At 46.3% G+C, this 14,375-nt stretch overlaps 1 protein-coding gene across 3 annotated transcripts in view; it reads right to left on the bottom strand.

The window, feature by feature from the left end:
* Positions 1-1,071: 1,071 nt before the first annotated feature.
* LOC103179424 (calcium-dependent secretion activator 2) overlaps positions 1,072-14,375 on the bottom strand; it is a 104,304-nt gene continuing 91,000 nt past the window's right edge. For all 3 annotated transcript variants that reach the window (XM_007894716.2, XM_042335347.1, XM_042335348.1), the window contains 4 exons: positions 13,125-13,157; positions 8,814-8,921; positions 2,962-3,066; positions 1,072-1,792 (listed from right to left, as the gene is read on the bottom strand). In XM_007894716.2, the coding sequence (XP_007892907.2) occupies positions 1,613-1,792; positions 2,962-3,066; positions 8,814-8,921; positions 13,125-13,157 (426 nt within the window). In that variant the 3' untranslated portion in view covers positions 1,072-1,612. The remainder of the gene's footprint in view (positions 1,793-2,961; positions 3,067-8,813; positions 8,922-13,124; positions 13,158-14,375) is intronic.

Genomic DNA, 14,375 nt, shown 5'->3' with positions numbered 1-14,375 from the left:
AAACACACACCCTCCCTCCCAAAACACACTGCCTAATACTCTTAGGAATTAAGTAAGCAAGGTGTGTCTTTACAGGTGTGCTCATTCATTCCAGACATGGGGAAATTTCCATGTGTAGGTAACAAATATATGTGGAACTCTCAGTCTGGTTTAGAAACTCTTAAGTATGGTAATGGTTTTCCACATGTCAGACACCCGACTGATTACGGTGATGGTTTTCCACATGTATTAGACGCCCAGCTGATCATGGTGATGAGTTTCCCTGCGTGCCAGACACCCGGCTGATCACTGTGATGGGTTTCCATGTGTGTCAGACATGCAGTGGAGATTGGACACCACAAACAGAGACCTGTGTGGGATTTCACCAACTTAAACTTACAACCTGGTTGACAGTTGAATACGCCTCCCCCAGTACCTGGTGCCAATTTTGATTACAGCTGATCATAACTAAAATCCTTCAAAAAATAAAACTACACACACACACACATCATCATCTTTGAGCTAGATGTGAGCAATGCCAACATCTGTATTTAAATATCAAATGTACATGAAATGAGATAATTTATTACAAATGATTGTCGACTGTATAACAGAGAGAGAGAGAGAGAGACCCGTTCTGGAGCTCTGAGAAACAAACACAAAACCAAAATCTACATGCACATGGGGAAAATGGCTAATACAAAAGTACCTCTCACTCTGCCTACATTCGCTGTCTGCTCACCTTGGCTTAATTTCCACCCAAGTAACAAGCTCTTTGAGGCAATTTAAAGAATCAAAATAAATTATAATTACACGGCGTCAATAACTGAGGTCTCAGGATAAATAAGGGCTTCTTATTTAAAGACACTTTTGCACGGTTTAATATCTGTCAACCATCGCACAGGGTCAGGCTTCTGCTAACTCCTTCCAACGGGCAGGGCAGGACGGGAGAAGGTGGGTCCTTAGGGAGAGAGCAAGGCCATGGGAGAGGGGATGACATGGGAGAGCGCGGGGCAAAGAGAGAAGGCCAGAAGGGTGAGAGGGCGGAGTGTTGATGAGAGGGTGGGTGTGAGGGAATGTGGAGATGGCAGGAGGGCAGGGGGGGTGTAGGGAGTGGTGGGATGGTGGGGAGAGAGCTGGGAATGGGAGGAGGGATCTCAGCATTGAGAAGGGGTCTCAGCGTTAACGAGGGGTCGGTGTGTTGACAACGGGTCTGTGTGTTGAGGAGGGGTCTGTGTGTTGAGGAGGGGTCTCAGCTTTGAAGAGAAGTCTGCATTGACTGTAATTGGGAGCAGATGGGAGGGCTGCAGAGCATAGTGGAGCAAAGTCCTGCCCTAGTTGGGGTGACGTACCCCCTGTTTAATTCACTTATGCAACTTGCACGTCTTAAACCTGTGTGGAGTCCACGGCACAGTCACGGCACAACAGTGAGTCACGAGTAGAATGCCAGACCCCCTAATCTCCCTCCCACCACCTCCCTTCCCCACTCACTACATTAAAATACACACCCTCCCTCCCCATTATTGAATAAAAAAAAACTTCCAAGTGGAGCAAAACACTGGCAGATACAATCCGGAGCGAGCAGATGATGAATCGATTGATTGATCGATAGTGAGGGCTTCGTGTCCTCTCATTACTTCACGTCCTCAGGCTCCTCATCACTGTCCTTCATGCTTATGCCTTGAAGCCCCGCTCCCTCGGAAACGGAGGCTGTGGCTTCCTCCACCGTCAGCCGGCTGTGCACAGTCTCGTAGGTCTTACTGTTCAGGGTTGCTTCCAGTACACCTTGAAGCCTGAAGTCTCGGTAAGATTTCTGCACATTTTGTTTTGTGTGGGGGGTGGGGGGGGGGGGGTGGACAGAAAGGATGAAAAAAATCACTCCGGAGTTGCAGGCAAACTGTATAAGTCGTATCAAATCTGATTTGATCAATAATCACCACTGAGCATGTGGAATTCAATGCAACCACGAAGTCAACATACGTTGATGGGTCAGGACGTTTCCTTGATTCCATGGGCCTTGACCCATTGCTGTACGTGACTTACCGAACAGAGTCGGAATTGCATTGAATCGCGGGAAATAAGGTTCTTCTGCGCATATGATGACGGATCAAGACTGTGCTTGCCGCGATTCAATGCAGCCAGATGGTAAGCACACATGCTTTGGCTGGTCAGTCCTTCATTTCCCGTGATTCATTACAGCTGGTAAGTGCATAATGGAGGATAGGGGAGCGATGTTACAAGTTAGGAGATGATTAATATGAGTAGTGCAAAGAAATCTAAGTGGTTTTGATAGTAAAACTGAATGGGACTTGGGTGAATGTACAACTCAGGCCTTTATAAGATTTATAAAGATAAGATTTATGCGAGTTTTACTGTATTATTATTTTGTTATTTTCTTTTTGACTGTTTTCAATGTCTCCTCAACTTTCACGATCAAAAATTGCCGCCTGCCTCCGAAGAGTATCAATACAGATCTGGTACGACAGAGCAATCAATTCATTGAAGGGCCATTCACCTCGCTGAACAAACACAATCATTAAACACACACAATTAGACTCTCTGTAGAGTCTGACACCTGTACACAGTCCTACATGAGTACACAGTCTCACACATGTACAGTCTCACACCTGTTCACACCGTCTCACACTTGTACATAGTCTCACACCTATACACCCCATCTCACACCTGTATACACAGTCTCACACTGTTCAGTCTCACACCTGCACACACCGTCGCACACTTGTATACAGTCTCACACCTGTCCACACCATCTCACACCTGTATATATAGACTCACACCTGTACTACACTTCCCAGTAAATGTTAATCGGATGAGCAAAAAAATCCCAAATCCAACTAAATTCTCCCTGCGCTCACGAGTTTAAAGTCTGTGGTGGTGGCCTCAGCGTCTTGTGGGTGCCCAGTGCGCCATCGTCCTTGGGAGAGATCACACTAGCACAGAAGAGACAGGCGTGGTCCTTACCTTCACAATCTTGATGAGCGTTTTGAGCTGGTGGAGATGGAGCTGTAGATCCAATCGATCTGACAACCAGAGGCAGATGACTCTCATTGAGCTGCTGTACCATTGCTGGGAGGGGCGAGAGAGAGAGACAACAATAAACACTCTCCAGCAATAAAAGCAGAACAGTGCGGATCAGGGAAGCATGCACACTTCTCTCTTCGAGACTCATTTCGACTAACCATCATTCACACATTATCCATCTCTGTGGGAGAAGGCCCAGACTCCTCGTCTCACCAAGACACGAGACGTTACATTATTTGGGTTTTAATGGGAGGTTGTGAGTTCAAGCCCTCACCGACCCCCCACAACTTGGGTTGAGGCTGATGCTCCAGTGATGTGCTGGGGGGGCGCTGCATTGTCGGAGATGCAATTCTTCGGATAAGAATTTAAACCAAGGTCCTGTCTGTGCCTGTTCAGGTGGAAGTTAAAGATCCTGCCGCACTATTGGAAAAGAGAAAGAGAAGGGATTTTCTCTCTACCGGTGTCCTGGCCAACAATGCCTCAGATAAAATCAATCATTTACTCCATTGCTGTTTATTGTAAGGTGCAGTGCACAAAATGGCTGCTGAGTTTGCCAACAAAATAAACAGTCACTGCACCTTATAGTAAATCTTGTGAAGCGCACTGAGGAGTCCTACCGACGTGAAAGGTGCCGTATCAAAATGCACAAATTATTGTTATCTTAATTCTGCCCCTGCTTTCTTGAACTCTATCTCAAAGTCCCTCTAACTCCCTCCCTCCCGCCCTCTTTCAATATCCATCTCAAAATGAACCTCTTTGACCGTGCTTTCGCAGTCATCTTTCCCCTCCCTCCCCCATCCACCCCTCCCCCACCCACCCCCAACCTCACCCCTCGGCTCCCACCCCAGCTCGGGTGCCTTTGCGCAGTCCTCTTGATATGAAAGCCAGTGTGTAAATGTAAAGTATGCTGCAATTGTATTATTGTTATGATAATACTGTGCTACTTAGCGCCTGACACTGTTTGCAATTAAAATCTCTGCACAACCGAATCCGAATGTCACCTCGTTTGTATTTATCCACTTCATTTCCCTCTTTTTAAGCGAGGCATAGGCCCTGAGGAAGCACTGACACAGAGCGACCCCTGTATCTGTTCACACCGATCGTGCATGACTGGGAGCCGGGGAATCACATTAAGAGCCTCATTTCCTCATCAAGCTCCCTCTCGCTTCGCACACCAGATAGATTCAACACAGCAGCAGGCGCGCAGACAACAGAACATCAGGCTAATCTAGCTTTTAAAGAAAGTTTACAAAAACCCAATATAAAGGGAGCTTCAGAGGCAGTCAACAATTGATGAGGGAGCGAGGACTGGAATCAACAGCAAGTTGGCTGATAAAACATTGAATGCTTGATGCGTATGTGATACTGACAAGGTCAACCATTCACAAACACCAGGGGAGCTGAGTTTGAAAATTGCCTTTGCAGAGCTACAAGCACTCTCTCCAATATCATCTTTCTCCCATCCCCCACCCCACCCGTCTCTCACCAGCTCTTTTGGTTTTGGATGAACAGACGTCTGCCATGTAAAAGGCCCAGCGTGAACACCAACCTCCGAACCCCACTGTGCTCAGCGTTGTCGCCCATAATGAAAGAGCTCGGCCAGTTCTTGGCCGTGACTGAGCCAGAGACTCTTGTCTAAATGGTGGAAAGCTGAGCGAGACGCCCTTCCATCCCTCCTGCTCTCAGGCTTTCACTTGGGAGCCACGGAAAAAATAACCTGCGAGACGGAGGGAGGAGTAGGAAGTCGGACAAAGCGAGCGGGGACTCTTCCCACTCAGCTCCCATGAACCCTGCCAGGTCAAAGCCGTAACAGCTAGAATGGTCATAGCTGGACAAGCGGTAAGCAAGCCAGCCAAATAGTGTTCTCAATGGCAAGCTGTGGGTTTAGCTGGTTGGACTCCAGCAGTTATCCCAATGAACACTCTGGGTTCCCCCCAAGCCTTGACTCTTGCCAAACTGTGGCTGACTCAAGACGCACCTCTTTTGGTCATCCTTCCCCTCCCCCATCTTCACCCTGCTGTGTGTCAGACACCCGGCTGATCACAGTGATAGGTTTCCGAATGTATCAGATACCTGACCGACCACAGTGATGGATTTGTGCTTGGGTTGCACACCTGGTGACCACAAATTCTAGCTTGACAGGATCCAGAAATTGAAAGCAAACAGAAGACATTCAGTCGCCACAAATAGACAGCAACACATCACACTTAAATTATAACCATTTCATTTTATACAACACTTAGAATCATTGAGATATACGGTGTAGAAGGAGGCCACTCGATCCGTGAAGTCTTCACGGCCATAAGAGCAAACTGCTCACAATCATAAGATCACGCACAAGATTGATCATCCATCATTCAATCCCACTACTCTGCCATATTCCCACATCTCTTCACAACTATATCCCCCACATACCTGTTCACTTCCCTCCTGAAACCCACAACAGCCTCTGCCTCTGCCACTTTCCATGTCCCAACAATTCTCTGAGTGAAAAAATCTATCCTATGCTCTCCTAAAGTCCCCGATGTGGGGGCTTGAGTCCCTCAGCTCATCCCACCACCCAGCCCGCCACAGTTCCTGTCACCTCTGGAGTAACGATTGTCCAGTCACGGTAGAGATTTCACGAATGACCCAAGCTGATACTTTCAGTGATGCCTTTCAGCAGCTGAGATGAGGCAAGATGTTAAACTGAGGTCCTGTAGGTTCCCTGTTCAGGTGGATGTTAAAGATCTGATGGCATTATTGGAATAGAGAGGGGGTGTTTCTCTCTCCCAGTGTCCTGGCCAACAATCCTCCAGATAATATTGATCACTCACTTCATGGCTGTTCATGGGATGTTGCTATGTACAAATTGACTGCTGCGTTCGCCCCAAAAACACAGTAACTACACTTTACAGTGCACCCTGTGAAGCACTTTGAGATGTTGAAAGTGCTGTGCCAATTGCAATTAATTTCTTTTTTTCTTTCTCCCTATTCCTCACTCCCCCTCCATATTGTGTGTGCTGTGTGGAGAGGGAAAGGTGGAGACAGTAATTAACAAGCATCTTATTAGCCAGTGTGTGTAGCTCCCTGTTGGGGCTCAGCACTGCCTGGTATTGCATCCCATTCTCTCCTTGTAACATTATGCTGCCCGTCTCATTCCCCTTTTGTCGGTTGCTGCTTTACACTACTTGAAATCCTCCCAGGAGGTCAGAATAACACCCCAGATTCGGGAGGTCACAGTCTTGTACCACGGCCATGCCATTTCTGACTCTGCAACCCTCATTAGCTGTGACTAATTAAGAGAGCTGTTCCTGTGAATGGAGCTGAGCAAAACACAGAGGGAATCTGTCTGATCACCTACGTGGGGTGGAGAGCTTCCACTGCACAGCCAGGAGAGGGTCTCATCTTTCAGTGGATCAGTGGGTTGCCATTACCCTCTGTGCCAGCCTGGCTGAGTAAGTCACAATGTTGAGGGTGTATGCCCCCGTTGGGAACTTCAAGCTCATATTTAAGCTGACGTTCCAGCGCAGTGCTGAGAGGGGAGCACCTCATTATCAGAGGTGCCGTCCTTCAGATAAGTCTTTAAACTGAGCTTCCATCTGTGCCTTTTCAGTTGGAAGTTAAAAATCCCGAGCGCTATTGAAAAAGAGACAGATGACCTGGTGAACAATCTCCCAGATAAAAAAGTGCTCACTCACTTCACAGCTATTTGTGGGACTTTGCTGTGCATAAATTGGCTACCACGTGCCTCTATAAAAATTCAGTCATTGAACTTTACAGTGCAAAGTGAAGTGCTCCCGTGTTTGGTCAGGGGTAGTGTTGGAGCGCGCTCTGTACCAATGTGCCAGCACTATCCTATCCTGCAACCGACCCTGGTAATTGTGTGCCAGTTCACTAAGTTGATTTAATAACTGAGCTGGCGTGTGCTTAAAAGCAACAAATTCACTGCAGCAAAGAGACGTAAATAACATTATTAAGTGCCGTTTACAGATTCATTGATGCACTTCAGATGAGTGATTAAGCAGATGATTTAATCTACATTTCAGCACAGCAATAAAGAGCTTTCCTTCACACAGCTGGCTTTGTTTCCAAATACCATCACTCATTAACTTCCATAACCCATGCACCAATATCTCCTGGATTGCTCCATTGGGTCTTCATCCTAACCCTAAGCCTACAAACTTGTCAAACTTAAAGTGATTCCTTACATTTCCTACAAAGTGTAGTGACTGTTTTTTTTTGCAGGCAAACACGGCAGCCAATTTACACACAGCATTGCTATGTGTAAATTGGGTGCCGCATTCGCCTACAAAAAATATCCATTTTATATCCAGGGGATTATCGGCCAGGACACCTCTCTTGATATTATGCCATTTAATATCTTTAACATCTTTAACATCCACCTGAACACAAACAGGACCTCAGTATAACATCTCGTCCGAAGGATGGCACCTCTGACAATGCAGTGTTCCTCCCACTCTATCCCCCCCCCCCCCCCCCTTGAAAACTTCCTTCTCTTTCCAATAGTGCTGCGGGATCTTTAACATCCAATTGAACACGCACAGATAGGACCTCGGTTTTACATCTCTTCTGAAAAATGGGGTCACAAAGTACTGGAGAGTCTGGACTATGTGGTTCCAACCTGACATGAGGCTTGAACCCACAACCTTCTGACTCAGAGGCGCAAGTGCTACCGACCAAGCCAGGCTGACACTTATTGACAAGTTTCTGAGTGAAGAGATTGCTTCCAACTTCAACCCTGATTATTCCACTAAAATCAATGATTCTTCCCCCCACTCCATCACCCATTCTCATATAAAGGGAATCTTTTATCCTTCTATATTCCCTGTCGGGCCCCCAAACTACCTCAAAGACCAAAACAACCCTGAGCCTCAGAAATGTTACTCAGACTTATCAACAGAACCACAGAAATCAGTAGGAGGCAATTCCATCTTTTATGTTAGCATCGGTAGCCTCCATTCCAATGGGAGAGATTATTCTTATCCCAACCCCTTGGTATTTCTCAGCACCACTATACCCTTCCTCCATACAGTGTCTAACTTCCAGTCAATCAACTCCACTCCATCAGACGCCCTTAACAATTCGTTCATATTATTTTTCGTTAGCTGGTGTCTGACACACATGGAAACCCATCACCATGTTTAAGAGTCTCCAAACCAGACTGAGAGTTCCACATATGCCACCTAGAAATGAAAATTTCCCCATGTCTGGAATGGAATGCACACTCTGTCTGTCCCTGCAGGGATGCATCCTGTTTACCTAATCCCAGAGAGTATTAGGTGCAGGTCAGCAAGAGCCAAGGCTTGGGGACCTCAGAGTGTGCATTGAGGTAACTGCTAGAGACTAACCAGCTAAAACCGCATAGCTTGCCATTGAGAATTTTGCCTGGCAAGCATTCCCGTTCCTTCTCCTACCCCCAGTGAGGAATCAAGGTAAAATAATAATCTAATAATAATAAGAGCAGTTTCCCACTGTTTGCCCAACTAGGACCACCCTAATGTTAGGGCTTTGGCTTGGTTAACAAGAGCTGAGTGGGATGAGTCCATGCCCCCAGTGCCCCTTCCTCAACTTGCCAATGAGCTAGGTTGGGCTGGGCTGTCATCAGTGACCTGGAGTACTATGAACCCGCCTGTCTCAGGAACAGGACTAGAGACCATCACAGAGGGTGGACTTGATTCCAACATTCCATGACCAAGAAGGTGGAGCCAGCGCAACTCTAAGGAGAACCCATTCATGACCCCCTCCCTCCATTCCCCTTTTGCGTTCTCAGCACGAGAACAGAAACTTACATCAAACAATGATTCAATGTACATTTCATCTGTCACTTTGTCTCTAAGTATGTCCTGGTTCTGCCGCACAAACGTGATGTAAGTGTCCACAAGGTCCGTCCCCGGTTGCTGGGTGGAATGAAAGAGAAAGGAAAATTAAAAAAAATCTTAATTTTAATTAATTAATTTAAATTAATTTTAATGTGGGTTTCAAATTGGGAACTTTGATCTCACAATTTTGCCTGATGCTCCAGTGCAGTGTTGGGTGTTATTATATTGTTGGAGGTGTCGTCCTTTGAATGAGATATTCAACCAGTCCCATCTGCCTGTTCAGGTGAATGTTAAAGATCCCGCGGCCACAATACAATACAAAATTACATTTGTACAACACCTTTCACGTTGGGAGGATATCCCAAGGCGCTATTGATAAAGAGACGGGAGTTTCTCTCTGCCGGTATCCTGGTTGACAATTCCCCAAATAAAATCATTCACTCACTTAATGGCTGTTTGTGGGATGTTGTTCCGTGCAATGGGACGCTATTTTTTCACCCACAAAATACGCTATATCCTGAGAACGTGAGTGACAAATTTTATCTGGGGAATTGTCGGCCAGAACACTGGGGCGAGAAGCTTCCTTCTCTTTTCCAACAGAGCCACGGGCTCTTTAACGTTCACCTGAACATGCACAGATGGGACCTCAGCCGAAGGACGGTGCCTCCGACAATACAGCGTTCCCCCTAGCACTGTTCTGGAATGTCACAACCTGGAATAGTGTTTCTCAAATGCGGCCGCTCGTTTGATTTTGTGTGGTCACAGCAGCCTCTGGCTTGGGGGTGGGCAGAGTAAGCACAGTGCAATGCAGTGAATGCTGGTTCCTGGTTCTTGTAATTCAAACATGTGGGGGGAATGCAGGTGAATATGTGCACGCTCTCTTCCTCCCTCACCGTCTCTCCCTGCACGCCGGTAAGCTTGAGGGGGAGGGGGTAAGTATCACATACTGGTGGACATACGCGCACTGAGACCACCAAAAACAATTTGATTAAGAATCACTACACCAGACCAGGAGCGCAAACACCCCACAATAATTCTGACACAACAGCGAGGGAGTTAAACAGTTTGCAGTTGCACCGACAAGCGGGATTTTCGCACGAGACAATACGTTTAGCCATTTAAGTGATTCTGTGCACAATGTACACAGCCCAGAGGAGGGGATAAACACAGCAATCGCTGCCATTTACCAATTAACATCTCACTCCTTTCAAATGATATCTTGCTCATTGTGGCAGGCAGTCAGGCAGGCAATTATATATAATCAGCAGCTATAGCCTCTACTCTCGCTCACTGGCTAAATGACTGTCAGATCCTGTGAGCTGACGAGCTGGAGGATTGAAGTACAGAGAAGATCAATTGTGATTATTATGTGTAGATATCATCATATGGGTTCATCAATCGCTCCTTAAAAGGAGGAGAGAAATTGAATAAATCACTACATTTTATTTTTGGTCAGGATGTAGAATGCCCCAGAGAGCAATGAAGCAGGCCAGAGTCACATAGGTAAGGTCTGGCAAGACCTCAATGGTATTTGAAGCAAAGTCAAAGGACTTAAAAATTAATTTACTGGAATATAGAAGCCATTGAAATTCATGATGATACAATCATAATAATAATTCTTGCATTTGATGTAGTGGCTTTCACATCAACAATAACTTGCATTTACACAGCGCCGCTCACACAGGGTTGACAGTGGTGGAGTCTGACACTGAGTCAAAGGGAGAGGGAAGTGACCGTAAGCACGATCCAAAAAGGAAGGTCTTTAGGCCCGATTTGAAAGTGGGGAGGGAGGGGGCAAGGCGGAGGGATTGAGTGGGAGAGTTCCAGAGTTTCGGGGCATAGTGGCTCAAGGCACGGCCACCGATGGTGGAGTGGAGGGCATGAGGGAGAAACAGCTAGCCGAGCGGGTGGTGGAGGGTAAGAAGATCAGATAGGTAGGGTGGTGCGAGGGTATCAAGGAATTTAAAAATCAGTAAGAGGATCTTGAAATTGATCCATTCTGTAATTGGGAGCCAGTGGAGGCTGGCAAGGACTGGTGTGATGGGGGTTTGGAGTTTTGTGTGGGTTAGTATCTGGGTAGCGGAGTTCTGAATTTATTGTATTTGATATATGGTGGAGCTGGGGAGGCCAGCGAGGAGGGCATTGGAATAGTCCAGCCACGAAATGATGAAGATGTGGACAAAGTTTTTGGTTGCTGTGGGTGTGAGTTACGGACAGAGGAAGGCAATGTGATGGAGGTGAAAAAATGCAGTCCTGGTCAGGGAACGGATGCGGGGTGGAAAGGAAAGCTGGGGATCAAACCTGATGCTTAAATTGTGCATGGGTTTGGTGAGTCTGAGTGAGAGCGCAAGGAGGTTGAGAAGTTCAGACCTGCAGGAGAGAAGATGTTGACGGAAGCCAAAGAGTATGGCTTCCGTCTTGGGAGACATTCAGGCGCAGGAAATTTGCGCTCATCCAGACATCGGGAGGATGCCTCAAAGGGATGGAGTTGCTGTCCTTTGGATGAAACTTTAAACTGAGGTCCCGCCTGTAGTTTTTCATGTTGCTGTGTGCAAATTGGCTGCCACGTTTGCTTACACAAACACACTAAGTCACTACACTTTACAGTAAATTCTGTGAAGTATTTTGAGACATCCTCCTGATGTGAAAGGCACTGTATCAAATGCAAACATTGTTTTTCTGTGTGACAACACAGTGTGACATACTGAGCCTGGACAGAATTTGACTGTTTGCCAAACAGGAAGGGGCGGATTGGATTGAGGGGATGTTTTTACACCTGTTGGATCCGGGGATTAAGTTCTTAACAAACACCCCATTTGTGTACAATGCAGTTTGCTGAGAAATAAAAGAGAGGGTGAGGCTGGTCAAGGTGTGAGTCACACAGGGAACAGACTGGTTTGGGTTTCTTTTCAATGGCTGTGTAACAGCTCTGGTTTGGGTGGTGACACGGACAAGTCTGGGTGTAAACCTTAGCAACTACATCAACCTACATTTACACAGCGCCCTTCACGCAGGAGGGCTGCACAATGTGGGGTTGGACAACGAGCAAGGGCGAGAGGGGGAGGGGGAGTCACCATAGGCACGGTCAAAGAAGTCGGTCTTTAACAATTCCCCAGATAAAATTGGTCACGATCTTCATGGCTGTTGTGGGATGTTGCTGTGTGCAAATTGGCTGGAGCATTCGCTTACAAAACATATACTTTACAGTAAATCCTGTATAGCTTGCTGAAAAGATACCAGGGAATCAAATACTTGCGTTAATTACAAACTTTTAGCACTTGTTCCTGCACGCAGATCTTACACAAGCAATCTCCTTGGCAAAGATTCAGTGCTAAGATACTGACTGATTTTTATAAAAAAGCATGTTTCTTCAATTACAGCAACTTGCATTTATATATTGTGTGCCTGTTTTGGTGGACATTAAGATTAAGAATCTAATCTCACTTTATCGTTCCTCCCATCGAGGCATCAGGATGTTTTTAAAATCAGTCCCAGTGTCTTTGCCTCAATCACCCTTCCTGGCAACTTGCTCTACTTGTTAATTAATAACAATAATAATAATCCTTGTATTTAATATAGTGCCTTATCACGTTCTTGCAATGTCTCAAAATGCTTAACAGGATTCACTGTAAAGTGTAGTGACTGTGTATTCTGTGGGCAAAATGCGGCAGACAGTTGTACATAGCAATGTCCCACAATCAGCTATGGATTGATCGACCAATTATGTTTGGGGATTGTTGGCCAGGCCCCCAGGGAAACTGCCTTCTCTTTTCAAATAACGCCATGGGATCTTTAACCTCCACCTGAACAAGCAGACGGGATCTTGGTTTAATGTCTCAGCTGAAGGACAGCACCACCGACAATACAACGCACCCGCAGCACTGTATTGGAGGTTCAGCTTAGATTTTGTGATTCCAAGTTCTGACGTGGGGCTGAAACTCACAAGCTTCTAACTCTTATCACATTGTCGAGATGTCTCAAATCACTTCACAGGATTTGACGGTGACGTGTCATGACTGCGTAATTGCAGGCAGATGCTAACTTCTAGTTAACCTCTGGGTAAAGAAATCCTTCCTGGTGTCTGTCCTAAAAATTGCCCTTCGCACACTTAATCTTTGCCACAATAGCAATCTTGTTGTTAGGTCGGGCCAACAACAAACCAGCCGAGCATTGCAATGCAGACTGCACCCACCCCTCCCCTTCTGCACCGTTTCTCTTGAATTGGGGGTGGGCGGGGAGGTGAAATGTGTAACGACACCACCAGCGAAGACCAATACTCACAGGAACATCCACATACTTTGCAGCGGCTTTGACCTTGAAAGATGAGAAAGGGAAATTGACAATCTGGAAACCTTTCACACACAATAATGATAATCTTGCACTTGACACAGCATCCATAATGTCAAAAAGAGCTTCACATGGTTATTTTCTGTAAAAGGTAGAGTTTTTTTTCTGTAAAGTCACTGTGCATTTACGTCAGCCTGGCTGAGTAGCCCTGTCGTCTCTGAGCCGGAAATTTGTGGGTTCAAGGCCCACGTTTGGACTGAACTACATGGTCTAGGCTGACACTCCAGTGCAATGCTTGTAGATCGCCTGGTTCCACAAAAAAAAGGATGTGAGCACAGGGGCTCCGATCTTTTGACTATCCTCTATGGAGAAGAGGTAAGCAGGGTCTCCTTGGAGCTGAACAGTCTCCAAGGTGACATGTTTGACAACACAATGTCAGAATCTAGACCACCCTCTGTGACAGTCTCTAGTCCAATTCCTGAGTCAGGCTGGTCTGCAGTACTCTAGGGCACTGCTGATGACAGCCCAGCCAGCCTTGCTCATCTGCAGGACTTGGGAGGGCCTGACCGGTCACTGGGACAAGGATTCTTCCCACTCAGTTCCCATTAACCCTACAAGCCAAAGCCCTACTGGGTAGGGTGGTCCTAGCTGGACAAGCAGCAGGAAAGTTTACCAGGCAGTACTATCAACGTGGTTTTAGACTCCAGCAGTTAGAGTCCAGCAGTTACCAAACTACACTCTCTTTCTAACTTGCACCTAATATTCTCCGGAATTAGGCAAACAGGATGAGTCCAGGGAGAGAGTGCACATTCCACTCCAATAAACATCTCTGGAATTTCCATGTATAGGTGGGATGCATGGAATTCTCAGTTTAGTTTGGATACTCTTAAGTATGGGGATGGGTTTTCACATATGTCAGACACCCGGTGACCCCAAAAAATCATTGTATGCTTCAGTCGCAGGTTGAGATGAGAACCTGTCACCTCCAGACTCCAGATTCACACTGCCAATATCCTGCTATTCTCCAGGGGCAATTCCTGAGATCAGAAAGACAGATCAAATGATTTTGTCCTCAAATAGGACAAATGTTTCCAGGGAAAGCAAGGTATAATCAGAGTAATATTAATCCCTGTATTTGACTTACACTTCATCACGCTGCCATACCGCCTCACAGGATATAGTGTAAAGGGTAGTGACTATGTATTTTGTGGGCAAAGACAGCAGCCAATTTTCACACAGCGAAGT

The sequence above is a fragment of the Callorhinchus milii genome, unplaced genomic scaffold, assembly GCF_018977255.1.
Source record: "Callorhinchus milii isolate IMCB2004 unplaced genomic scaffold, IMCB_Cmil_1.0 Scaffold5, whole genome shotgun sequence".
Taxonomy (NCBI): domain Eukaryota; kingdom Metazoa; phylum Chordata; class Chondrichthyes; order Chimaeriformes; family Callorhinchidae; genus Callorhinchus; species Callorhinchus milii.
The sequence above is the reverse complement of the archived record's forward strand: the minus strand, read 5'-3'. Positions and strand labels throughout refer to the sequence as shown.